Source organism: Phyllostomus hastatus, unplaced genomic scaffold, assembly GCF_019186645.2.
Source record: "Phyllostomus hastatus isolate PE091 unplaced genomic scaffold, TTU_PhHast_1.1 phas_scaffold_1224, whole genome shotgun sequence".
Taxonomy (NCBI): domain Eukaryota; kingdom Metazoa; phylum Chordata; class Mammalia; order Chiroptera; family Phyllostomidae; genus Phyllostomus; species Phyllostomus hastatus.
Window position 1 is genome coordinate 1,506,052 of NW_025334008.1, and position 25,783 is coordinate 1,531,834.

The window sequence follows — 25,783 nt, forward strand, 5'->3', positions numbered from 1 at the left end:
GCCGCAAGGAGGTTTGTAACTTTGCGCCGCACTAGTCCACAAGGGCGGGGTTTGTCCACGAGGGGACAAGGCCACAACCCAGATTGGAAGGAGGGGGCGTGGTCTTCCCTCCAGCTGGAAGGATGGGGGTGTGGCTCAGGGCCATGTTGGGCGTGGCCCCGCCCATGTTGGGCGGAGGGGCGTGGCCCATCTTGGCGCGCCGCGGCTCTGGGCCTGCGCGTGCGGGAGTCAGGGGTCACGGCGGCGTAGTCTGTGGCGGGAAGCGCTGTTTGAAGCGGGTGAGTAAAGGCAGGAAAATTGCAAGGGACTCCGCCTGGCAGGGAAGGGGGCTTGAGGAGTCGCGCGCGTAGGCCTGAGAGAGAGTTGTTAGGGGTCGCTTGGTGGTGGCGGCGGGAGGGACCCCTTAGGCTTAGGGGCGTGCGGAAGTGGGGCAGGGGTCAGGGCGGAGGCGCGCGGTGATGTGACTGGGGTGGGTGTCCTTTGGCCTGTTGCTGGGAGCCCATCGCTGGCCACCCAGGCCCGGGGCGAGCTGAGGAACGCATTCTGGAGGGTCTTTAGGGCCACCGAATCCCGGTGGCGTTGGGGGACTGAATGTTACACGTGGCGGCATGGCGTCATTATTTACCAAATATCGAGTATTCTGCCAGGCACTGCTATAGAAGTAGAGGCTACTGCACGAACTAGTCAGAGTAGGTTCCTGCCTCAGGCCAAAAGAGACAGTTGACAAGTGATGAGTAACAATGATAAAGCAGTGCTTTAAGGCTTTGATACGTTATCCCAAGTGAAATACAGGAGAATATCCCGCTTCTTTGGCTGGAGTGGTTGGGAATCTCCTCTCTGGGGAAGTGACGTGGGAGGGAGGTCAGCCGTGTAAAGAACAACCCGGGCAGAGGAACAATAAAGCGCAAAGGCCTTGAGGTAGGAAGGAGCTTGTGGTGTTTGCACCTGGAGCAGAGAGAACAGGTGAGGGTGCAGAAGGTGTATATGGAGCAGAGGGACCAGACGATGATGGAGATGAGATGGGGAACCAGATCCTGTAGGGCCTTGTAAACCTAGCTGTGGGCTTTGGCTTTTATTCCGGCTTCAGTAGGGAGCCGTGGGAGTTTCTGAGCATCGGAGCAACGTGACCTGCCCTGCGTTTCGAGAAACGCACCTGCTGAGGGAAGATGGAAGTGGAGCAGGAACAAGAGTGGGAAGGAGGGGGACAGACCAGTGAGGAGGCAAGTGGGTGGCTCGTCCTGCAGTGCAGGCGGGAAGAATCTGTCAGGCTCAGGTTGCCTTTGGGCCAGCAGGACGGGTAGGGAAGAGGAGCCCAGGATGACTGGGATTTGTGGTCTGAGCAACAGGCTGGATGGAAAAGGCTGAGGGAGAGGAGGTTTGGGGGTGCGGCTCTGTGGGTGGAGCTTAGATGGAGTGAGTGGGCAGGGTTTAGGGGGTGGTGTTAGAGTCGTGGCTTTGTAGCCCTGCCTACTCTGGGAACCTGTTGTTTCCTTGCCTCTCCCCCTCCATCCTACACTTCCCCACGCAGGCCTCTCCTGTCCCTTAGAGAGGTTCCTTCCCCACTCAGGGCCTTTGCCACACCCTTCCCTCCTTGTGGATGCTCTTTCCCTCTCTCAGTGCTTCAGTCAGCTGCTCTGTGGCAGGCCCTCTGCTGGATGCAAGAGAACCAGGATAATTCCATTCAGTTGGGGGAAGGAGAGGACGTCTCCAGGAGGAGTGCTCTCAGCTACACAGAGTCAGGGCTGGTCTCTGCGGGCCCAGAGAAGCTGAGGGCTCTGGGAAGACTCACAGGGTTGGCGACACTGGAGAGCAGTGTCTAAAGTGACATGACTCAAAAGTGGCCTGCATTCCAGCACTGTGCTGGGGACCCTAACTGAAGCAAGCCCCTGACCCCATTTTGGGGGGTGCTCCCAGCCTGAATCCTTCCCTGGTGGGTGCACACACGTGCACTTACAGGAGCTGCACGCAGCACCGTGGGAGCCCTGGGGGTGGGAAGAGGACCAGCCCTGGAGGCGTTGCACCAGAGCTGAGTCTCGAGGATGCAGAGGAGTTAGGTGCCCGAGAAAAAGGAGCATTTCGTTCAGCAAACCCTTCCCGAGCCCTGCCCTCGAGGGGTCCCTCTTTGGTGAGGGAGTCAGACAGAGGCCCAAGTGGTCTGAGGCTGCGACAAGGGCAGCAGGAGTCAGGGAGGCTCCATCTGTCTGCCCCGCTGGGCAGAGGGCAGATCACCTGTGGATCTCCCCTCACACCCGGAGACCAGGTTCTGGGGTGCTGGCCACCGCAGGCTCTGGGGCCAGCCTGCCTGGGGCTGACCCCCAGCTGTGCCCGTCATCTGTCTGTGCCACCTTGGGCAGATAGCTTCCTGTCTCTGGGCCTCGGCTCCAGTAATCATGTGTATCGGAGGGTCATTTGCAGCACCTACCTTGGAAGTTTTTGGGACAAGTCCATGCGTTCCCTCCTTCATTCTTTCAGGAGATGTTTATTGAGTATGTCCTCTGTCTCAGGCACTCTCCCGGGTGCATGAGACATAGCAGGAAAAAAAAAAAAAGTCCCTGCTTTCTCAGCTCCTTATGGGGACAGACAATAAACAAGATAATGGCCATGGCAGGTGTGGCTCAGCGGAGTGATTGAGTGCTGGCCTGCAAACTGAAAGGTTGCTGGTTCGATTCCTGGTCAGGGCACATGCCTGGGTTGTGGGCCAGGTCCCCAGCAGGGGGCATGTGGAGGCAATCAATTGCTATATCTCTCACAAGTCAATGTTTCTCTCCCTCACTTTCTCCCTCCCATCCCATCTCTCTAAAATAAATAAAGTAAATTAAAAATAAAAACAAGGTAATAAGCTGTGGCTCTCAGGTTTGAGTGCAGGGGGCTGGATTCTGGGAGTCTGGGCAGGAGCCTGACAATTCGCATTCCAACAAGCTCCCACCCAAAACTCAAGTTGCGGGTCCGGGGACCGCACTCTGAGAACACCGAGAACTGATAGAGTGCCCCGGACAGCGACAAGTGGCTTCAAGGAAAATAAGCAGAGAAAGGCTTTGGAGGGTGTCAGGATAAGGCCTCAGGGCTGTGCTTTTAAACAGGCCTCACAGAGAAGGTGACATTTGAACAGAGGCCTGGAGGAGGGGCGGGAGGAAAGCCGCAGGGCCAGCTGGGGAAGAACATTTTGCGGGGCAGAGGGGATAGCCTGTGCAAAGGTCCTGAGGCAGGACCAAGCCTGGAGTGTTGAAGGAATGAGAGAGGAGGCAAGTGGCTGGAGCTGAGTGAGCAGTGGGGAGAGGCAGGAGGTGGTGCCTGAACGTGGGTGATTGTGCAGGGTCTGGTGGGCCACGATGCAGACTTGACTGTAACTCAGCGTGAGACGGGCCCCAGGGCCTGGCTGTGAGCAGGGCAGGAACGGGCTGACCTGCCCTGGGTGCAGAGGATCCTTCTGACTGCTGGGTGGAGAGCTTGAGGAGCGGGCAGGGTGGGATGAGGCAGTCAGGGAGAGGCTCTTCCTTCACTCAGCAGGCATTTTTCCAGCAGCCTCTCTGCCTGTGACTGTTGTAGGCTCTGGCCATATTTCAGTAAGCTCCTCTTCCAGCAGGGGGAGACAGACAAACAGCAAGGCTCAAAATACCAAAGCAAATGGCCTGAGAGAGCTGAGGGACCAGGAAGGAAGTCCAGCAGGGGGCTGGGAAGCTGTGGGACAGCTGTGGGGAGGCAGAGCTAATGGGAGTTGCAGACAGAGCGAGCATGCAGGCTGAGTGAACTGTATGGGAAGAGAGAAGTTGGGGTGACTCCATGGTGGTTGGCCTGATGAGAGCTACTGTTTGTTGAATGGGGGGCAATCAGGAGCTGGCTCTGCAGTCTGAGGATCGTGAAGAGACATCCTCATGGTGTGGGCAGCTGGGCCTGCTGTCAGCCTGGGGCTGGGAGGGCGTGGGGCGGGGACTGGGTCAAGGCACTGGACTCTAAGGCAGGAGTGATGGGCTCAGGGATGGCATGTACAGCCCTGCGGTTGGGTGACATGGAATGAGAACACCAAGGGAGTGCGGCTCACAGAGAAACCAGTGCCCAGAGAGAGCACCCAACGTTGTGTTCCTGACGCAGGCACTGGTCAGGATCTGCTGCCAAAGGGGCGAGAAAGGGGAGAGCAGAGTGTTTGCCGAGCTCCTGCCTGGTGGAGGGGCACCCGGGCCACCTCCTTCTAATGCAGCCTTAGCCTGCGTGTGCGTTGAGGGCCATGCCTGGGACAGGGAACTAGCATAGGAACTTGATTCTGCTGCTGCTGACACCCTCCCTCCCACCTCACTCGGTCACAGCCCACTGACCCAGGGCGGCCAGCTGGCCCCCTTGTGCCCCACCCCTGCCAGGCCAGGCCTGGCCACTCCTCTGGATTCCTATAAGCCCCTCAGCTTGCTATGCCGAACATTTAAAAAATTTAAAAAAGTATTTATTTACCCTGGCTGGTGTGGCTCAGTGGATTGAGTGCCAGCCTGTGAACCAAAGGGTCGCTGGTTCGATTCCCAGTCAGGGCACATGCCTGGGTTGCGGGCCCGGTCCCCAGTAGGGGGCGCACGAGAGGCAACCACATGCTGATGTTTCTCTCCCTCTGTCCCTCCTTTCCCCTCTGTCTGAAAATAAATAAAATCTTTCTTTAAAAAAACATTTTTTTTTTTTTAGAGAGAGAGTGGGGAGGAGAGGGAGAGATTTATCAGTGTGAGAGAGAAACATCAACTGGTTGCCTGTCAGGCGTGCCCCAACCAGGGACCAAACCCAGCGTAGTCACGTGCCCTGACCGGGAATTGAACCAGTGACCTTTTGATTTGTGGGACAACACTCAACCAACTGAGGCACACCCATCAGGGCTGCCCCACATTTTCTGAAACAGTTTTTGTTTTCTTTTTTAATTTAAATACAAAAGATAGCACCCTAAGTCCACTGTTCTGTACCTTGCTTTCGCTCTCTAACAATGTGCCTTTCAGAGCCCTCTGGGTCGATACACAGAACACTTCCTCATCCCTTTGTCCAGCTGCATAATATTCCAGGGGGCGGACTCGATATCCTTTATTTAAACAGTGCCCCAGGGGAGAACATTTAGGTGGTTTCCAACCTTTTGCCATTGCAAACAGTGCTGCCGGAAATACCCTGGTGAACACAGGTTTTTATCATGCGACAGAGTACTTGTAGCACAAACCCCCGGATGTGGAATTTCGGCCTCCCTGCTTTGATTTCTTAACTGAGGTCTAACTTACACAGGGTAACATGTACGGTCTCAGGCATACCCCAGGGTGCCCAGTGTGTCCCCATCACCCCAGAAACCACCCCCACCATACCCCCTCCCAGTCAGTCCCTCCCACCCCAGAAGCGGCCGCTAGCCTGATTTCTAGCACCAGAGATTAGTCGATCCTACAATTCTGTGTGCACGTCAGCGTACAATAGATGCCCTTGTTAAACGGAGGTGAAATGACCCACTTTAAAGGGCACAGTTGGTGGCATTTAACACGTTCACTGACTTGTGCAGGAAAGCCCTCACCCCTCTGCAGTCACTCCCCGTTCCCCCAGCACATGCTCCAGTGTCTAGCTTCTTCCACACGTGTTTGAGGCGTGTCCATCCTAGGTGTGTGTCTTGGTAGCTGCCTGCTGTCTGCCGCTGAGGAACATGCCTTTGCGGACCCACATCTGCTGTGACACGTCCCAGTTGGCTTGGGGTTTTTCCATGCTGCCAAGGTCTAGGCTAAGCTGCTATAACAAAGAAGCCCCAAAGCACAGTGATCCAGGCAAGATACAAATCTCTTTCTCCACGTAACCATCCAAAGGCAGGCAGGCGTGCAAGGTAGGCAGGCAGCTCTGCTCCAGAAAGGTTGTCAAGGGCCCAGGTTCCTTCCATCTTGTTGCTCTGCGTTCCCTGCAGCGTTGGCCTCGTCCTGGTGTTCAAGGTTGGCTCTGGCCATCCCAAAGGGGGAAGAGGCAGGAGGGCAGGCTTTTGTTTCAGGCTGTCCCAGAAGCTGAACACCTTCCAGTCACCCTAGGTACGTCAGCTAGAATTTGGTCATGTGACCATTGCCCAGCAGTACATCCTAGGAAATGTAGTCTCTGGCCAGGCTGCCTGTGGTAGCTCCAAGGCGAGGGATCTGTTGCAAAAAGGACCAAAGGGAGGCTGGATCTGGGGGGTGGTTATGGGATCCAGAGGTGTTTCCTTGAACTCAGACAGCTGACCTGTCCCTAACCCCCTTCTCCGTACTGGCTGGGTCTCGGCCTGGCACTGAGACATGTACTGTTTTAAAACTTTTTTCATAGCCCTGGCTCAGTAGATTGAGCGCGGGCTGCAAACCAGTGTCACAGGTTTGATTCCCAGCCAGGGTGCATGCCTGGGTTGCAGGCCATAACCCCCAGCAACCGCACATTGATCTCTCTCTCTCTCTCTCTTTCTCCCTTCCCTCTCTAAAAAAAAATAAATAAAGCTTTTTTCATAATTTCAAATGTACAGGAAAGTTGAAAGAATAAAGAAAGTACAAAGAACAAGTGAAGCCAGATTCACCAGTTTTCACATTTTACCCTTTTGTTACAATTTGCATGCACACTTTTTTTAAAAAAGATTTTATTTATTTCTAGAGAGAGGGGAAGGGAGGGAGAAAGAGAGAGAAACATCAATGTGTGGTTGCCTCTCACATGGCCCCCACTGGGAGCCAAAAATATTATTATTTGAAAATAATATTTTCAAAAATATTTCCATAGTAGTTATTTACCTCTGAAGTACTTGAGGGAGTGTTGCCTTAGAATATTCTCTTACTGAACCACAGAGAAGCTACCGGCTCAAATAGGCTTAACCTGAGTACAGTCTCGAGTCTAAGCTACCAGAGGATGTGTACCTTTATATCAATACATCTTGTCAAAATAGACCCGCGAACATTGTCTCACAGGTCACAAGTAAGAAACATAAACGCATGTGAATAATGATTCGATGCGGGCACATTGGCTGTGGTGACAGAGAGGGGGCGAGACACAGGTGGCAGTGCATTGATTTTTGGGGAGGCCAGAGAAAGGAACACATTCAAAATAAAGAGCGCTTTTGTGTTTGTGAAGGCATGGGCAACCTCGGACTGCTCGGCTAGGAAGGGACCTGGTCGGTGTGTGCGTCAGGGCGCTCCCTGGCACCTGGCGTGGTGGCTGGCCTGCAGGAGGCGCTGCCCAGCGGTCTGTTGAATGAAGGCCTGGGCTGATGGGTGCGCGATGACATCGAGGACAGGGTTTGTAGGAAAGAGAGGGGTGTGCTGAGGACCAGGCCTGTGACCGAGGTGGGGACAGAGCGTGGCAAGGGGGTCTGCAAGGGGCAAGTGACCAGGGAGGAAGGGATGTCTGGGGCGCAGACACGTGAGGCAAGGGCTAGACTGTGGTGGGGAGTGGGGTGTAATCGTATTGGGTAGTTATAATTATATTGGATAATTATACCCAATGTAATTATATTGGGTAATACAATTATGCTGGATATAATTACGTGTGGAGCACCTGGAACGTGCCGGCACCTGCGCGCCTGCAGGTGGGAGGCCTTTCCAGGCCCTTGGAGCACGCCACAGTCTGCTGTCAGGGTGGGCGCAGGGCGGGCGTAGGGCGGTGGAGGACACGACAGCCCTCACCCAGCCCCGACTTGCCCAGCAGGATGCATGAAAAGCGGCGGCCGGGCCCGGGGCCCGGGGTGCCCCCGAAGCGGGCCCGTGGGGGTCCCTGGGAGGAGGAAGAGGCGCTCCGGCCATCCCAGTTTGAGGAAGAGCTGGCGCTGATGGAGGAGATAGAGGCAGAGCGCCGACTGCAGGAGCAGGAGGAGGAGGAGCTGCAGCCAGCCCTGGAGCAGGCTGCGGACAGTGAGGCCTGGGACCCCCTGCACCCCCGCCCACCTTGCCTCCAAACAGAGTCAGCCACAGAGCTCACCCGTACTCTCTGACCTCTGGCCTACTTTGAGTGCCACAAAGGGTTGACCTTTCACCCCACACCATTAGTGCTACCTCTGTTGCCTGTGGCTTCTACTCTGACCTTGACCCTTGACCTGGCAATCCCTCCTGAGTTTCTTACCTGGTCCAGACCACCAGCTCCACTTGACTTCCCTTTCTGCGGGCTGGGCTGAGGGAGGACCACCAGTCCACTAGCCCTACCTTCCCCTGCAGGGCAGTTCTCTTTAGAGGCAGTAGATTCCCGCTGGCTTCGGCCCACCCCACGCCCCCTGGACCCCGACACGGAACCCCTCATCTTCCAGCAGTTGGAGATTGACCATTATGTGGGTGAGTTTGGGGTACATGGGACCAGGGTTGGCAGGTGGGGCCCTGAGCCCCTGGGGTGGAGCCTGGGCTGGGGCTGCCCCGGCTAGGCAGCAAGAAGTCCAGCAAGGGGGTCAGAGCGCAGGTGTCAGGGGTCTGGATGGGGGGTGTGTGACTGCAAAGATGTAGCTCAAGGGGCCTGTTTAGAATGACAGTACCATCTTGTACCCTGATTCTGGTGGTGGTCTGTGAACTCTACACGGGTTGAAGTTCATAACTACACATATACCAGGTTGATTTTACTTTTTCAATTTTTTCTTTCAATTTTTTTTTTTTCAAATTTTTTTTTGCCAAAAACAGGTGGGGGCTCCCGCTAGCTATGGGGTGGAAAGTGGGCTGTAGGGGGCAGGGCGGCAGTGGAAGGGCTGAGACGAGGTGGTGTGGCCAATGCAGCTGGCCGATGTGGGCGGAAGCTCCTCAAGCAACAGGAATGGGGGGCTGTGCTCCCAGTGCAGGAAAGGCGGGGGAGGCAAGCCTTGCAGGAGTCCGGGGGCAGCCCTGGCTTACCCCGTTACACCCCCAGGCCCAGCCCGGCCCCTGCCTGGGGTGCCCTCACCGCCCCACAGCTCCGTGCCTGTGCTCCGTGCCTTTGGGGTCACTGACGAGGGTGTCTCCGTCTGCTGCCACATCCACGGCTTTGCGCCCTATTTCTACACCCCTGCGCCCCCTGGTGAGTGGCCCCCACCCAGAAGACCTCTCCTCTCCCCTGACCACCTGGTGGCCTCTGCACTTCTGACTGGCCCTCCCACCCCCAGGCTTTGGGCCCGAGCACCTGGATGACTTCCAGCGGGAGCTGAATGGGGCCATCAGCCGGGACCAGCGCGCGGGGAAGGAGCTCAAGGGGCCTGCTGTGCTGGCTGTGGAGCTGTGCTCCCGGGAGAGTGCGTACCCCTGCGGGCTGGGTGCAGGGGGGCGGTCCCTCCGGACCCGTGCCAGCCCCCTCTGTCCCCCGCAGGCATGTTTGGGTACCACGGGCACGGCCCCTCCCCGTTCCTGCGCATCACCCTGGCCTTGCCCCGCCTTGTGGCCCCCGCCCGCCGCCTCCTGGAGCAGGGTGTCCGTGTGGCAGGCCTGGGCACCCCCAGCTTCGCACCCTACGAGGCCAACGTTGACTTTGAGATCCGGTACACGCCCCCACCTGGCTTCTCCACCCTCCGACTCACTCCCCCTGGCCGGCCTCTGCCCACTGACCTTCTCGCTCCAGGTTCATGGTGGACGCCGACATCGTGGGCTGCAATTGGCTGGAACTCCCTGCTGGGACATATGTCCTTAGGACAAAGGGGAAGGTGTGGGACTCTGCCTGGGGTGGGGGACAGGGAGCTGGGTCCCTGCAGCTGCTGACACACCCTGTCCCTCAGGCCACCCATTGTCAGCTGGAGGCAGATGTGCTCTGGTCGAAAGTGGTCAGTCACCCACCAGAAGGGGAGTGGCAGCGAATCGCGCCCCTGCGTGTGCTCAGCTTCGACATCGAGTGTGCCGGCCGCAAAGGTCTGTCCCCAGGGCGGGGTCCGTGGGCGGTGGGGACGGAGCAGAGTGGGCAGACGGGGTATTGTGGGGGTGGGGATTGGTGGTGTGACCACCCTGGTGTGTCATGAGGGAGGGGTGGGTCCGGTCCCCTTCACCTCCTCCCCCCTCCCACCCAGGCATCTTCCCTGAGCCCGAGCGGGACCCTGTGATCCAGATCTGCTCACTGGGCCTGCGCTGGGGAGAGTCGGAGCCCTTCCTGCGCCTGGCGCTCACGCTGCGCCCCTGCGCCCCCATCCTGGGCGCCAAGGTGCAGAGCTACGAGCGGGAGGAAGAGCTGCTCCAGGTGACTCTTGTTCCGAGTCCCCCCATTTTCCTTAACACCCCACCCCAACCTCCGCACCCCGGGCTCGAGGCCATTCTCCAAGCCCTCCTGATCCCGAGTCTCGTGTCCCCGGGTTCAGATCCCTTCGCATTGAGGGGTGAGCGTTTTCCCTCTGGACTCTGCATTATTTCCAGAAACAGCTGCCTGATCTTTCTTCAATAGGCAGGAGGGATCTAGGCCTGCTTGTGAGGGCTTCCAGAACGTTCGGGAGGGGGGGTTCGTGGCAGGGGGATGACCAGGATGACAGGCGGGTGTGTACCCTCGCCCCCTGGCAGGCCTGGTCCACCTTCATCTGCACCATGGACCCCGACGTGATCACTGGCTACAACATCCAGAACTTTGACCTTCCGTACCTCATCTCCCGGGCCCAGCACCTCAAGGTAGGGTAGGTGGTGGGGGAGGCTTGACTTCAGACACTGCTTTGGTGGCTCAGGGTGGGGGTGGCCACCCCACACCACCCCCCACCTGCTCCCTTGTGGCTCTGTCCCTGGGGTGGTCCACCTGGCTCTCGCCTGCAGCCTGCCACCCCCGGCAGCTCCAGAGACACCTCCCGGAAACCCTGTTCTGTCTTGTCCCCGCCCTGCTCTCAGTCCTGGAGCTCACCATGGCGCTTGCAGATGTGAGGAGGGCATTTATGGTTCGGTGGGAAACCCTGTGCATTCAGAGGTGCAGACTGAGCGAGGAGGGGTCGAGGCCTCGTCTCCTAGGTTGTAAAATATGTCAGCAAGGCACGAGGAAATGGGGGTTCCTTGAAGAATGTGGCAAAACCTGGGGGCTTGTGGAACCCAGGTTACTCCCTCGGGCAGCCGTAGCTGCACCTCACTGACACGGGCTGTCTTCCTGTCTGGGGCTTGCAAGTCCAAGATCAAGGTGTCGCAGGCTCAGTTCCCTCTGAGGCCTCTCTCCTAACTCCGGCAGCCCCAGGGTCCTGGGGGTTAGACGGCCTTCTCCCTGTCTCTGCTGCCTCCTCCCGCTCTGCCCCATTGCTGCAGCCCCGCTCAGGCCTCTCCCCTCCGCCTGGTCCCTCCCAGGTCAGCGTCTCCAGTGCAGACACAGACACCTCTCCCGACCCCAGGCCCAGCTCTCTGTACTGACCCTGCTTGGGCTCCCCCACCCAGCCGTTCCCCAGGCCCCCAACCTGTGCACCCCCCACCCTCTCACTGAGCTCGGCCTCCTCCCGTCCGCTCCCCATCTGGGTATAGCCCTCCTTGCCCCCTTCACCTTTAGCAGCTGCCTGGCCCCTGACTCTGCTGGTCCAGCTGACCCCCAGTCCATGCTGCCCAGCCAGAAAGGGGCTGCGTTGTAGGGAGTCTTGAGGATGGTCTGGGCTCCGTGCCCCTGGCTCAGGCCTGGGCCCCCCAGGTCAGGGCCACCCACCCCCTCTGCAGCTTCCCACCCACTGTGCCCCTGCAGGTGGACACCTTCCCCTTCCTGGGCCGTGTGGCCAGCCTCCGTTCCACCATCCGGGACTCCTCCTTCCAGTCGAAGCAGACCGGCCGGCGGGACAGCAAGGTGGTCAGCATGGTGGGCCGTGTGCCCATGGACATGCTGCAGGTGTGGCTGGGCAGGGCAAGCAGGGGGGCAGGGCAGTCTTGGCCCTGAGGGACCACTGCCTGGGGCCTGTGCTCACCGTGCGCCTGCACCTCTGCCCCAGGTGCTGCTGCGGGAGTACAAGCTCCGCTCCTACACACTCAACGCCGTGAGCTTCCACTTCCTGGGCGAGCAGAAGGAGGATGTGCAGCACAGCATCATTACCGACCTACAGGTGCCCCCGTGACCTCTGACCCCGTCTCTTGCCCCTGACCTCTGATCCCAGCCTCCCATCTATGCCTCTGACCTCAGCCTTCCCTGGACCTTCCTGACCCTGTACTCCAACCTCCCACCTGTGCTCTTGACCTTCACCTTTACCTCCTGCCCCCCAACCCCTGTCCTTGCCCTGCAGATATAACTATTTCTGTTCGCTCACGTGACCTCTAGCCCCGTGACCTTGATTCTGCTGTCACACACACCAGCACTTCATACAGTTCCCTCCTCCCTCCGACCCCCTCCACTCCCTCCCCATGCCCTCTCCCCGCCCCCCTGACGCCGCCATCCGTGCCCGTCCCCAGAACGGGAACGACCAGACACGCCGCCGCCTGGCGGTGTACTGCCTCAAGGATGCCTTCCTGCCCCTGCGGCTGCTGGAGCGGCTCATGGTGCTGGTGAACGCCATGGAGATGGCACGCGTCACTGGCGTGCCCCTGGGCTACCTGCTCACCCGTGGCCAGCAGGTCAAGGTGGTGTCCCAGCTGCTGCGGCAGGTCAGTGGGCTGAGCCCAGGGCACACCTCCGGTCCCTCACCGCGGGCCCTCCTTCCTGTCCACACCCACTCTCCACTTCCGGTCTCCTCCGCTCCCAGGCCATGCGCGAGGGGCTGCTGATGCCCGTGGTGAAGACAGAGGGTGGCGAGGACTATACGGGAGCTACGGTCATTGAGCCCCTCAAAGGGTGAGACCCTGAGGCTGGGCTGGGGGAGCTGGTGTGGGGGCAGTGAGGGGGGGCTCTAGCCCCGACTCTTCCCGTACCAACAGGTACTACGACGTCCCCATCACCACCCTGGACTTCTCCTCTCTGTACCCATCCATCATGATGGCCCACAACCTGTGCTACACCACGCTGCTGCGGCCCGGGGCCGCCCAGAAACTGGGGTATGATGCCTCCTGTGGCACATGGACCCCCAGACCCGCTAGGGGCCAGTCCCAGGCAGGGTGGGGTGGGGAGCAGAAATAGTGAGGAGGGGAGGGGAGAGGAGATGCAAGAGTGGGGGGCTAGGTGGGAGGCCCGTTGTCACCCCCCACTGTCCTCTGACGCAGCCTGACCGGGGACCAGTTCATCAAGACGCCCACTGGGGATGAGTTTGTGAAGACATCGGTGCGGAAGGGGCTGCTGCCCCAGATCCTGGAAAACCTGCTTAGCGCCCGGAAGAGGTGGGCTCGGGGGCCCCACGCACCCCTGCTCAGAGCTCAATACTGGCCCAGGTTCCCCCCAGCGCTGCCGCTCCATACTTAACCGCGGCTGCGTGTGAATTAGAACAGGTTACCCACTCCGGGCAGCCCTCCTCACCCGCATTGCCGGCCCCCTCTGCGCATTATAGGGTGCGTATACCTGCACCTAGAACCCCTGTGCCCAGACCCGGGCCTCCTGCCCCCCCCAGACCTGGGACGTCACCCCGTGACCTGTGTGCTTCCCCCTCCCCGCAGGGCCAAGGCCGAGCTGGCCAAGGAGACAGACCCCCTGCGGCGGCAGGTCTTGGACGGGAGGCAGCTGGCACTGAAAGTGAGCGCCAACTCTGTGTACGGCTTCACTGGTGCCCAGGTGGGCAAGCTGCCATGCCTGGAGATCTCACAGGTGAGTGTGCGGTCCCCATGGGATGGCGGAGGGACCCGGCTGAGCGAACCAGGCTTCTCTGTGGTGGGGCCACGTCCAGGAGTCCAGGCCTCAGTCACCCCAGCTCATTGGCCTTTTGGAGAGGACTGCCCATTCAGTTCAACACACGCCACCAGAGTTCGCTGTGGGTTGGGCCTTGTGCACTGTGGGTCCAGCAGGTATGAAGCGGCCGGAGGAGAGTTCCACCCTCCCACAGCGCCCAGCCTAGTGGGGGCGCAGAGGCCGATGGGAGTAGATGTGTGCGCGCAGGCACGGTCACCATGAGCTCTGCAAACAGATAAACGGGTGGACCCGGCAGGGCCAGGCTGGGCTGGCGGGGGGAGGACGTGGGGGCGAGCAGTGGTTTTACCCATCCTTCACCAGCCACAGTCACCCTCACACCCCATGACTCCAGCAGCTACACCCAGCCCACATCCTCCCCTGGTCCCAGGGGGCAGGGGAGCGGAGTGCAGGTCCCCTCCCTCCTGCTCACAGGAGAGCTCGGGGCTGGGGGTTGTGCAACAGTGCAGTCAGGCTCTGGCACTTGACTTGCTGTGTATCCCTGGTCACCGCACCATCAGGTATGAGGACCCCCCTCCCGCCCCGGACATGAGGACCCCAGTGAGGATGCTGGGTGGGGCTCGGTCACTCCTGCGCTCTGAAGATCAGCTGGGCCAGGGCCTCCCTCCCCACCCCCACAGCATCCCAGGCCTGTTTACCCAGGCAGCTGTGTGCTGGGACAGAAAAACAGACCCACAGCGCAACCACAGAGGCCCTGAGGTCCTGCCCAGCTGGGAGCAGTGCCGCAGCTCACAGCCTGAGAGGGCCTTGTAAAGGCCTTCCTGTCCAGCCTTTTCCCCCCGAGGGTTTGGGTCCCCGTGCATCCCAACCTTGGTTGCCTCCATCCACGAGGAGTTCCCTCTCGACCTGGCCATTGTGTCGGCCCTTCGCGTGGCTCTGGGCAAAAGGCTCGGCAGAGTTGCCGGTGGGAGGGCTGGGGCATACCCACAGCACCTGCAGCTCAGTGGTGGCCCAGAGGCCACCCTCTGATCCAGGGACTTACTAGAAGGACGCAGAGACTAAGAAGAGCTATCAGACTCTCGGTTAGGGTTTGACGCAGTGAGCTGGGAGGTTCGGGTCGGCTGGAGGAGAAGACGTGTGGGGCAGCATTCAGCCAGGCCAGGCGCCGGCTTCCAGTCTTCCCCCCGGGGTGCCATGCAGACAGACGGTGTGCGCTTCTCCCGTCGGCGGCGGGTGGCGACATCCACAGGGCATCGCCCGCCAGTGCTTTTACCAGAGGTTCGTCACACAGGCCCGGCTGACCACAGTGTGGCTGACCTTGCTGTCCAGCCCATGTAGAGGTCAAGGTGATACAGTGGCTCCTGGTGAACAAAGGCCATTGTCAGGCAGAACATTCCCAGGGCTCAGAAGTTCACTCACAGGGGCCAGTCAAAAGCCAGTCCTCTTTTTGGGCAAGGCGGACCCTTTCCTGCATGCCACCCTGTCGTTGGCCACTCCCAGTCCCTGGGGGCCTCCCCCAGCTACCTGGGATGTTTGGCCACCAGGTTCTTTGAGTCCCTGAGCAAGGCCAGGTGAAAGGGTGCAGCTTCGCTCTTCTGGGGCCGCGGCTGCCTCCTGGCCTCGTCTCTGGCTTTCCTCACCGCGCCTTCCCTCTGTTTCTCTCCTGTGTCTCTTTCTCTTCACTTCTTTCCTTATGTCTCTCTCTCTCAGCCGTTTGGAGCGGGCAAGGGGGGTGGGGGTGGGATGAAATACTGAATCCTTCCAGAAAAAGATAGGAAAGAAAGAGGAACATAGAACAATAGAACAAATAAAAGATAGGTAGTAAAGTTGTGGATTGAAGCCCAGCCCTAATGAGTAGTCACATTACATGTAAGTGGCCTAAACGCTCCAGCTAAAAGTCAAAGGTTTTTCTTCCCTGAGTAGTGTGGCTCAGCGAGGCGGGCGTTATCCCACACACCGGAAGGTCTCTGTTTGGGTTCCTGGTCGGGTTCCTGGTCAGGGTGCATGCCTGGGTTGTGGCCAGACCCCTGCAAGAGGCACCAGTCAGTGTTTCTCTCCCTCCCTCCCCCTTTCTTTAGCAAAATTAATGAAACCTTTTTTTAAAAAATCAGATTTTGTGACTAGACCCAAACAAACAAAAACAGGTGAGTCACCCCTAGCTCCCGTTGCATTTGCCCCTCCTAACTCCCCAGCCTTAGTTTCCTTTTTTTTTTAAGATTTTATTTATTTATGTTTACAGAGAGGGGAAGGGAGGGAGAAAGAGAAGAGAAACATCAGTGTGTGGTTGCCTGTCGTGCACCTCCTACTGGGGACCTGGCCCAGAACCCAGGCACGTGCCCTGACTGGGAATCGAACCAGCATCCCTTTGGTTTGGAGGCTGGCGCTCCATCCACTGAGCCACACCAGCCAGGGCAGTTCCCTTATTTGTAAAATGAGGCTGTTGGGCAGGAGCGGTTGCTCCGAGTGGTGGGGGCAACACCCTCCCTGGCCGCAGTGGACAGTGTGTAGTGTCATTTCCAGTTGCCCAAGGATGGGGGTGGCACTGCTGGCTAGCAGGGAAGGGACCACGGATGTTAGTGGTCTCACACTGTGAGGAGCTGCCGGCAGTGTCACCAGATGTCACGTCACCTCTGCGGAGAGCCCGAGCCAACGGCCTCTTCTGGGCCCGGCGTTTCCGACACTCATCCGATGCAGTCACTGCCTCCTCTGTGCTGGGGACCTACTCTTTCCAACAGGCCATTGGGGAGCAGCTTAGTCTCCCCATTTCACAGACTTGGACACCGATGACCAAAGGGGCAGAATGGTTTGCCCAAGCCCATGCCTCCGGAAGCAGTGGCGGCGGGACCCTGAACCCGTGTCCACGACGGCGGCCCCCAGGCCCTCACCGCGAGGTTCTCTCTCCAACAGAGCGTCACTGGGTTCGGGCGCCAGATGATCGAGAAAACAAAGCAGCTGGTGGAGTCCAAGTACACGCTGGAGAACGGCTACAGTGCCACTGCCAAGGTCAGGCACCACCCTCCCTGCCGCCCAGAATGCACCTGGGGGCGTGCCTGTTGCAGGGAGCTCAGGGGTCCCTCAGTCACACTGTGCCCCTGCCAGGTGGTGTACGGGGACACTGACTCTGTCATGTGCCGGTTTGGCGTCTCCTCGGTGGCTGAGGCGATGGCTCTGGGGCGAGAGGCTGCTGACTGGGTGTCGAGCCACTTCCCCCACCCCATCCGGCTGGAGTTTGAGAAGGTAAATCCCCTCTTCCCCCTTCCTGCACTCTGAGTGGGCAGGTGTGGGTCTTGCTGGTTTTGGGGAGCTTCTCTTTCTTGGGGTGCCTGTAAAGTTTACAGAGGCTTCTATGTGGGGTCCCTCAGGTCCGTCAGCATCTGGGAAACCCCAGTGTTCTCAGGGTCTCCATTTTGGGGGTGCCCTGATCAGGGTGCTCTGGGCGTCCCATTGGGTTCGTGAGCCCCAGTTTCAAGGTGTTTTGCCGTGTGGAGTCTTCTAAGTTGGGGGCCTTGGTTTCCGAAACTTCCAACGCCTGGGCTTTGGGCTTTGCCTGCTGCATGGTATCTGTTTTTGTTGTTTTAAAATTTTTATTTATTTTTAGAGAGGGGAAGAGACAGAGAAAGAGAGGGAGAGAAACATCAATGTGTGGTTGCCTCTTGTGCCCCCTACTGGGGACCTGGCCCCCCAGCCCAGGCTTGTGCCCTGACTGGGACTTGAACTGGTGACCCTTTGGTTCCCAGGCCTGAGTCGCACCAGCCAGGGCTGCATGTTGTCTGTTTTGACAACCTCAGTCTGGAGCGGCTCTGGTTTGGACTTCCCCAGTGCCTGTCAGGTGTGGGGTCCGTCCTGGGTGGCCGGGACTCTGATAGCCCAGTCCTGGATTGTAGGGGGCGTGGGGGGGGTGGCCATTGTCTGGGGCTCCCTGCCCCTGGTGTTGGGCGGGCTTGGGCCGGGAAACCTCACACCAGACTTTATCCCCAGGGTTCAAAGCAGGGTCAGGCTGCAGGGTGCGCTACTCTGGGATTCAGGGCCCCCGGTGTGGGGCAGTCTCTGTCTCAGGCTCACTCCAGGCCTTCATCTCCTCTCTCTTCGGGGTGTCCCCATCTGCCTCTGGCTCTGTCCCAGATTGGGGGCTCCCAGGCTTCACCCCAGTGCCTGGATCCCCTGTTTGGGGCCTGTTTTTAGGTTGGTCCCTGTCTCTGGTTCCTATTTGGGGGCCCTAGTCTGAGGGTCCTGGCATGCTGAGGGTGATCCCCGGCTCAGGTGTTGGGGTCTTAGAGTCTGATCACCCACGCATCCCAATCCCGAGTCCTGAAGCATACTTGTCTGTCAGTTTTGGGCGGTGGGGGGGAGTCTCAGGATCGGACGCCAGCGCCTACAGCCCCAGGGGTCTCAGCCTTGGGCACCCCACAGGTCTACTTCCCCTACCTGCTCATCAGCAAGAAGCGCTATGCGGGTCTGCTCTTCTCTTCCCGGCCGGACACCCATGACCGCATGGATTGCAAGGGCCTGGAGGCCGTGCGCAGGGACAACTGCCCCCTAGTGGCCAACCTTGTCACTGCCTCACTTCGCCGCCTGCTCATTGACCGGTGGGTGTGAGGGAGCAGCCTGGATCCAGACCCCAGGCCAGACCCCAGGCCTCCTCCCGCAGCCCCAGGAGCCCCAGCCCTCCTCCCTGGGGGCACAGGTGGCAGGCCAGCAGCTTCTTGGTGGAGAAGCTGTGGAAAGAGTGTGAGGTTGGACAGCTGTGGGCTTGCAGCCTGTGGCTGGGCTGTGCTCCTCCCCACCTCAGCCCTCAGCAGCCACTTGTGATGTCCCATCTGGCCCACAGAGACCCCCAGGGCGCCGTGGCTCACGCACAGGACGTCATCTCAGACCTGCTGTGCAACCGAATCGACATCTCACAGCTGGTCATCACCAAGGAGCTGACCCGCGCGGCCGCCGACTATGCGGGCAAGCAGGCCCATGTGGAACTTGCCGAGAGGTCCGTCAAGGTTGGGGGGGTGGGGCGGTATCTGGACCATCCAGAAATAGCTCTACCTGCCAGCTGAGCCCACCACTTCCTGGATCCTGCCCACCCTCACCCCGGCCTCCCCACAGGATGAGGAAGCGGGACCCCGGGAGCGCACCCAGCCTGGGAGACCGGGTCCCCTATGTGATCATCAGCGCCGCCAAGGGCGTGGCTGCCTACATGAAGTCTGAGGTCAGGCCCACCTGGGCTGCCCGCGCCCGCCCCGCCCACCTGCCCCGCTCTCACTTCTGCTTTCCGAGCCGGTGGGAGGGTGTTTCCCTCCGTGTGCCCCGTGGGGCCCTGGCAGCCGCCCCCCAAGCACCCGGGGGTCGGCTCTGTGGTGCTCTGCTCCCAGGCCTTCCTGTGCCCTCTAGAGGGCCCCCGTCCCCCCCATTCTTCTGACCCCCCCCTCACTCCTGCTGCAGAGGCATCTAGCCTCACTGCACAGGGCATCCCTCCATCTCTCCGTTTCCAGGGCCCTCTCTGTCTCCTTGACGGTCGTTCTCCGAACCTCTGGTTCCCTCAGATCCACACCCTCCCTCGGCCTGCCCAGATGTCCTGAGACCTCTGACCCCCACACTCCTGACTCAGTCCCTAGTTCCTGTCCAGCCTCTGACTCCAGTCCTTGTTCCCCTTCATTTCTCATCGCTGGGAATGCTGATCCTTCCCTGGTGACCTGAGGGCCCCACCTGTGGATCACAGCACCTGTGGCCATAGCACCAGGGGTCCCCATGACCTGTGACCGGATCCCAGGCTTGCCACTCCCCACAGGACGGCACTGTGCCCAGTGACCGCCCCACACCGTGGTCCCTGATCTGACTGGAGGACCCATCAGTGGTCTTGGTGCCCTTCACCCCGGCGTCCTGCTCTCACAGCTGCCCCCTACTCCCCTCCGCCCTGACCCTGGCGTGTGCGTGGTGTGGTGACCCACCGGCCGCTCTGCCCGCAGGACCCCCTATTCGTGCTGGAGCACAGCCTGCCCATCGACACGCAGTACTACTTGGAGCAGCAGCTCGCCAAGCCGCTGCTGCGCATCTTCGAGCCCATCCTGGGCGAGGGCCGGGCCGAGGCGGTCCTGCTACGTAAGGGGCGCCGGGGTCGGGTGGGTGTGCCTGGGCCCATGGGGAGGGGGACACCTGTCCACGCCTGACCTCGCGCCTTGCCTGCAGGGGGAGACCACACACGCTGTAAGACCGTGCTCACCAGCAAGGTGGGTGGCCTCCTGGCCTTCACCAAGCGCCAGAGCTGCTGCATCGGCTGCCGCACAGTCCTCAGCCACCAAGGTGAGTGCAGGCCCTCGCTCTGATCCTCGACATAGCCCCCCACCGTCCACCCACCTTTGCCCAAGGTCCCCGGCCCACAGACTGGCACCGCTGATCAGATAGGGGCCTGCTCCTGGGTAGGGGTCTCTGTAGTCGCCCCAGGGATTCCCCAGGGAGTTTTCCCCACACACTCGCTCCCTTGTTCTCTGTCTCTGGGGACTTTCACGAGTCGGGATGGGCAGCGGGTGGGGAAGGGGCAGGGATGGAGTGGCCTGGGCCCTGGCCAGGTCCCAGCTCAGTCCAGCTCGCCTGTGCTGACCACGCCCACCCCTAGGAGCCGTGTGCAAGTTCTGTAAGCCCCGGGAGTCGGAGCTCTACCAGAAGGAGGTGAGGGGTCCGGCTTGGGCTGGGTGGGGCGGGGGGTGGGGCCAGAGCCGCTGCTCAGACCCCGGTCCCCAGGTGTCCCACCTGAACGCCCTGGAGGAGCGCTTCTCACGCCTCTGGACCCAGTGCCAGCGCTGCCAGGGTAGCCTGCACGAGGACGTCATCTGCACCAGGTGCGCATGCCTGTGGGGCCCGCCCGCCCAGAACCCTCCGCGCTGCGAAGGCCGGTGGAGCTAGGCCCCTACTCTAGGGTCTCTGGAAGCAGTGCGCGCGCCCCCCCACCCCCCACCCCCACCCCTACCCCCTCTGTCTACAGGGTCTCACTGACCCTCAGCGTCCTGGGCTGCCAGATGGGCCAGTGTCCCTCGCGGGGGGTGGGGGTGGGGGCTACTGAGTGGGGCAGGGGCAGGCACCCTCTGTCTGCCTGGGAAGTGGCTGCGCTGACCCCCTCCCCCAGGGTGGGGCCGGGTTTTCCCCAGGGAACGGGTGGGCGGGGTGGGTTCCCACGCCAGGTGGCCAGGTGACAGGTGATATAGGGCTGGTGGCCCAGCGCCTCAGCAGGCACCCGCTGTTAACGGCTCGTCCCCCCCACCCCACCCCCGTGCCCGCTGAGCAAACAGCCTGTCAGGGCAGGGGGGCGGGTGGGCAGCAGGCTGGGGCCAAAGTCCTGGGAACGGTCTGCTCCGTCAGTGGGCTGGGCAGCGGGACTCAGGTGCAGCCCCAGGCAGCCAGCCCTGACCCCTGACCCCGCCCACAGCCGGGACTGCCCCATCTTCTACATGCGCAAGAAGGTGCGGAAGGACCTGGAGGACCAGGAGCAGCTTCTGAGACGCTTTGGGCCCCCTGGCCCCGAGGTCTGGTGACCTCTGACCTCTGCTGGCATCCCCTGAGGGTCTGGGGGGTGGGATTGGTGGAGAATCAATAAAATTTGGGCCTTTTGTTACCTGGTGCTTTGTGGTTGGTATCTGGGGGCACAAGGTCACTGTCAGGCCCTGACCCAGGTGGGGTGTCTCCACTCTAGGATCCCCTGACCCCCAGGATGCCCCCACCGGACTTCAAACCCTGGGCTCCCGCTTTTGCTGCCAACCCAGGAGGGCCAGGTGCCTCAGTGTCCCCCCAGGGCCCAAGTGAGCACCTATAGGTGCCAGCCCCTCTCCGCCCTGCCCACCCTCCCTGGGGGCCAGCCGGCCTCCAGGTGCCAGCCAGTTCCCTCTGGGCCTGGGGCAGCCCCGGCACGGGGGCCCACTCCCCACCCGGCCCAGGGGCCTCCCCTCTCACGTCACACCCACGATGTTTCCACCTGAGGGTCCACATCCGCTGTGGGCCTGCCTTCTCCTCAGGGACGGCCTCCCGCCCTTGACCCCCATGGCACTGGCTGAGGGCCCCTTAGCCCCTCCTTTACTTTTTGGGGGGCCTCCAAACCCAGCTCCTCTCCCATCTCTGCCCCTCAGGGTCACCCCCTGGGCTCCCAACCATGGGGATCCCCAAATCCAGAGGGCTCCTGGGCCCGCCTCCCTCCCACGTGACTCAGAGATTGTGCAATCCAGCCCCCTCCCCCGATCCCCTCCCTGAGGGGATTTTCGAGGAGGGCTGAGCTCCCAGCGCCCCAGCGCCCTACCGTCCAGGGGGCTGGGCCAAGGTATAAATAGGGGTGGCTGCTTTGGAGCAGCGAGCCCAGCCCTGCACCACCATGCTCGCCCTGGAGGCTGCACAGTGAGTGAGACCCCTCCACCTTCCTGCGAAACTCTGGCTGCAGCACCCCCAGGCCCTCTGCCAGGTCTCCCCCTGCGGTGGTTTCAGCCATCAGCCCGCTGGGGGGGGCGTAGGGGGGTCCACATTCACTGCTCCCCATCTGGGTCCCTTCTTTCCCCTCCCACCTCTGGTTCTCGCCTCCATCCCTCCCCGTCTCCTCCCGAACCCCAGGACCCTACCAACCTTTCCCTGTGAGGCTTGTCTCCCCCATGCTGTTGCCTCCCAGGGGGCCTCCATCTCTGTCTGTCTGTCCGTCCCTGGGTCCTGCTGGGTCCCACTCACTGTGTCTGCTCTGTTTCCCTCCTTCACCCATTGCTCCCTCTGTCCTGTCCGTCTGTCTCCACCTCTTTCTGATTCTCTGTCCGCCTGTCTCACCCATCCTGTCCCCGCCGGGCCCCCCACCCCATCGTTCTGTCTCTTCTGGGCTCACTCAGTCCATAGTCTGCATCCCTGCGTGCATGTCTGCCCCCCTCCTCCCTCCCCTGCTCCCTCCGTGTGCTCCCACCGAGCCTCAGTCTCCCCACCTCGGCCCAGGCGCCTGTCCAGCCCTCTCCCCGTCCCAGGTGGACCCACTGGATGGACTGGCTAATAGAGGTCCCGCCCTACCCCCACTCACCCACAGGCACCCACATCTCTGGGGACTTTCTCTCCCTCACTTTCCCTACCCCCCTACCAGCCTCTCTCTATGCAAATCCCAAGGGGAGGGGGGACATTTGCCTGGCTCCCGCCCCCCACTTCCTGTCCCGGTGGGGTAGTGGGGGTGAGTGGGGGGGCCGGTCTCACACATGAACACAGAGCTGCCGTGGTCACAGCTGCAGCCACCTCCTCCCCGCCGACCCCAACCACGTCGAGACTCAGGTGGCAGAAGGCACCCCTGACATGCCCTTGTGTCTCTCCCCCTCCAGGCTCGAGGGGCCGCACCTCAGCTGTCTGGTGAGTCAGGGCCCTGGGGCCGGGAGGGGTAGGAGGACTCACAGTGCCCTCTGTGACCTCCCTGCCTCAGTTTCCCTCTCTGCTCCTTCCTGTCACTTTGTCTTCTTTGACCCTCCCTCAGTGTCTTCCTCCACCACCCTCCCCCTCCTCGCTCCCCCCACCCCTAACTGCACCACAGCTGTTTTTCTGAGGTCTCTCTCCTCTCAGGCCCTGGGTCCACTTCCTTGGAGTGGGGTTCGGGGGGCAGTTCTTTGTATCTTTGCCCTTCTATCTCTTTCTCTGTCCGCCCCACATTTGGCAAATCTATTCCTTCCTCTTTCCTCCTCTGGCTTTATATTTTCAAAATTTTGGTCTGTCATATATCAGATACGCACTACTGTACCTACAACCCACAGTCTGGTCCAGGAGATAAAATCTCACTCCGGGCCTTGAAAGACACCCGCTTCGGGTGTCCTACCCTCCTCCTCCTGACGAGTTCTGCTTTTTTGAGAGAATGGAGGCACGACTTACTGGAAGTCGGTAAAACGGCACGTCTTGTGTCCAGCTTGGTGAGGTCCGACCTTAGACACCTGGGCACCCTCCAGCCAGAGCAAGATGCGGTCACTCTGTTACCTAGGAATACCCCCTTGCGTGGCTCGTTCATCGATACCCCTCTGATTTTTTTCCCACCACACGTTAGTTTGCCTGGTTTTGAACTTTCCATTGCGTGAATCACTCAGTGTCCCCTTTCGGGTCTGTCTTCCTGTGCTCCACACCAAGCGTGTTTCCGGCACTGGCTCTTTTTCTTTGCTGTATAGTACTCCGCCACCAGCCCTCACCCCTGGGGTTATCTCCCACTTTTAATAAAGCTGCTCTGGCTATTCTTGAATGGGGCTATTTTGTGGACCTGCATTTTCAGTTTTCTTAGGTTCCTACCTAGGAGTGAGTTTGTTGGGTCTCAGGATGGTCCGTTTCCAGCCTTAGTCTTGACTACACTTCAGTTGCTAAAGCAAAGTTGATTGTTGGGATGAATGGAATCACCCAGAGGTGGATAAAGGCAGTGCTGAGGCTCTGCCTCTGAAGGAGAGGTTCCACCCTCTCACCCTTCACCCGCCTCCCCCAGGACAGGCAAGGCTGGGGGAATTCTTATGACATGGTGACTGCATTCCAGCGAGGGGCTGGGGTTCCTGGGAGCCCACCGTCTTAGCGGGAACTGGTCGCCGTCTCTCACTTTCTGTGTGTGTCTCCCTCTGGGTCCTCATGGGTTTCCTGTGTGGCGTCTGCCTCTTCTCTCTGTCTCCCTGTGCCTCTGTTACTCTGGCCGTGCCTCTGCCTCTTTCTCTGAGCCCCTGTGCCTCTTTCTCTCCCTCTCCCAGCCTCGCACCTCCTCTCTTCCGTCCCTGCCGGAGTCTCCCACCACGTCTGGGGTGGGGCCAGGGCTCCTCACGGCCCCTATGACCTGCCCCCTTCTCCTCACCCGTCAGTACCCAGATGGAGTCTTCTACGACTTGGACAGCTGCAAGCACTCCAGCTACCCTGACTCAGAAGGGGGCCCTGGTGAGCGGCCCTGGCCCAGACCCCTCCCCACACGTCCCTTGGGTCTGTTCCACGGGTGGGCGGCCAAGGCCCTGGGGGGGTGGGGGCTGCCCCATGGCAGAGCGGGGCAAGGTCAGCGCAGGCCCTCAGCCCCCTCCCTGTCCTCTCCCGCCAGTGCCCACCCATGCAAATCCTGGGGTCGGAGATTTGCAAGGCCCACAATGGCCCCTCTGTGCTAGGGGCTTCCAGGGGGAGGGCACCACGGCCAGACCGCCCGGCTCCTGATGCAGTGCCCTTCCCCCCAGACTCCCTGTGGGGCTGGACTGAGGCCCCGGCTGTCCCTGCCGCCTCCTATGAAGTCTTCGACCCAGCTGTGGTCACCTTTGGCCACCCCCAGGATGTCCAGCTCTGTTATGGACCCTCCTCAACCTACACCCCTGTGGGGAGCCTCGATCCAGCCACCAGCCTGGAGGCCCTGGGGCCCGGCTTCCCAGCATACCCCACGGAGGATTTTCCCGGCCAGGTGCGGGGCAGGGAGATAACTGGCATCCCCACTATTTGACTGGTGTTTGCTGGGTGCCAGGCACTGCCTCCTTCCCTCGGATGAGGCTCCAAGGTTGAGAGCTGTGAGTGCTACATTGCACGGACCAGCTGGCAGACGCACGGGCGCAGTGGCTGTCACCCGTGTGGCACAGCCTTCCATGGAGGTGGTCCGGGTGACCCCTGATCTCGCCATGGAGGTCTGAGCCGAGCCAGGGTGCGGGCTATAAACAGTGGGGAGGCCCATAGCCTGGGCCCAGGAGGAGGAAGCCGAGGGAGGGAGAAATGGGGACCCCCTTCCCACAGGTGACCCTGACCTTCTGCAGACCCTGGGCCCCCCGGCCTACGCCCCATACCCCAGCCCTGTGCTGTCGGAAGAGGAGGATCTCCTGTTGGACAGTCCCGCCCTGGAGGTCTCAGACAGCGAGTCGGATGAAGCCCTCGTGGCTGGCCCCGAGGGGAGGGGATCTGAGGCAGGTATGTGGGAGCAAGTGCGGCGGGGGGGGCTCCCACTGGTGATGGGAGGAGAGGCTCAAGGACCATGGCTTCCCAAATACCTTCCACTCCAGCACCAAAGGCAGTTCCCAGGTTGCTGTGTGACCTTGGGTAAGGACCTCTACCTCTCTGTGCCTTGCTTTCCCATCTGTGCAATGGGGATGACTGCTCCTGGTGACTGGGAGAATTCAGTGGGAGAACATGGCAAACGAGACAGCAGTGTGCGCTTGGCACAGGGTCCACGCTCAGTAACCCCTCACCATTATTGTCAACATAACAGCAGTGGAAAAAGGCACCATCTCAGCTCCCATCTAGCCGACCCCTGTTT

General features: G+C 60.5%; 1 protein-coding gene across 6 annotated transcripts in view; it reads left to right on the forward strand.

Moving 5' to 3' along the window:
- Positions 1-200: 200 nt before the first annotated feature.
- LOC123830258 (DNA polymerase delta catalytic subunit) overlaps positions 201-25,783 on the forward strand; it is a 28,429-nt gene continuing 2,846 nt past the window's right edge. Inside the window, exons 1-30 of one of the 6 annotated variants that reach the window (XM_045856303.1) lie at positions 201-278; positions 7,639-7,841; positions 8,142-8,255; positions 8,815-8,961; positions 9,047-9,172; positions 9,247-9,415; positions 9,496-9,577; positions 9,650-9,779; positions 9,935-10,101; positions 10,416-10,520; positions 11,554-11,694; positions 11,795-11,905; positions 12,249-12,440; positions 12,539-12,627; positions 12,711-12,827; positions 12,993-13,106; positions 13,380-13,527; positions 16,474-16,569; positions 16,666-16,803; positions 17,977-18,152; positions 18,395-18,547; positions 18,664-18,766; positions 19,524-19,656; positions 19,744-19,857; positions 20,171-20,223; positions 20,296-20,393; positions 22,878-22,905; positions 24,369-24,441; positions 24,726-24,943; positions 25,287-25,437. In XM_045856303.1, coding sequence (XP_045712259.1) covers positions 7,640-7,841; positions 8,142-8,255; positions 8,815-8,961; positions 9,047-9,172; positions 9,247-9,415; positions 9,496-9,577; positions 9,650-9,779; positions 9,935-10,101; positions 10,416-10,520; positions 11,554-11,694; positions 11,795-11,905; positions 12,249-12,440; positions 12,539-12,627; positions 12,711-12,827; positions 12,993-13,106; positions 13,380-13,527; positions 16,474-16,569; positions 16,666-16,803; positions 17,977-18,152; positions 18,395-18,547; positions 18,664-18,766; positions 19,524-19,656; positions 19,744-19,857; positions 20,171-20,223; positions 20,296-20,393; positions 22,878-22,905; positions 24,369-24,441; positions 24,726-24,943; positions 25,287-25,437 — 3,688 coding nt within the window. In that variant the 5' untranslated portion in view covers positions 201-278; position 7,639. Of the gene's footprint in view, positions 279-7,638; positions 7,842-8,141; positions 8,256-8,814; positions 8,962-9,046; positions 9,173-9,246; positions 9,416-9,495; positions 9,578-9,649; positions 9,780-9,934; positions 10,102-10,415; positions 10,521-11,553; positions 11,695-11,794; positions 11,906-12,248; positions 12,441-12,538; positions 12,628-12,710; positions 12,828-12,992; positions 13,107-13,379; positions 13,528-16,473; positions 16,570-16,665; positions 16,804-17,976; positions 18,153-18,394; positions 18,548-18,663; positions 18,767-19,523; positions 19,657-19,743; positions 19,858-20,170; positions 20,224-20,295; positions 20,394-20,977; positions 21,164-21,896; positions 21,934-22,877; positions 22,906-24,260; positions 24,442-24,725; positions 24,944-25,286; positions 25,438-25,783 lie in introns of those variants that run through there. The other 5 variants (XM_045856299.1, XM_045856302.1, XM_045856301.1 and 2 more) reach the window with 5 other exon arrangements.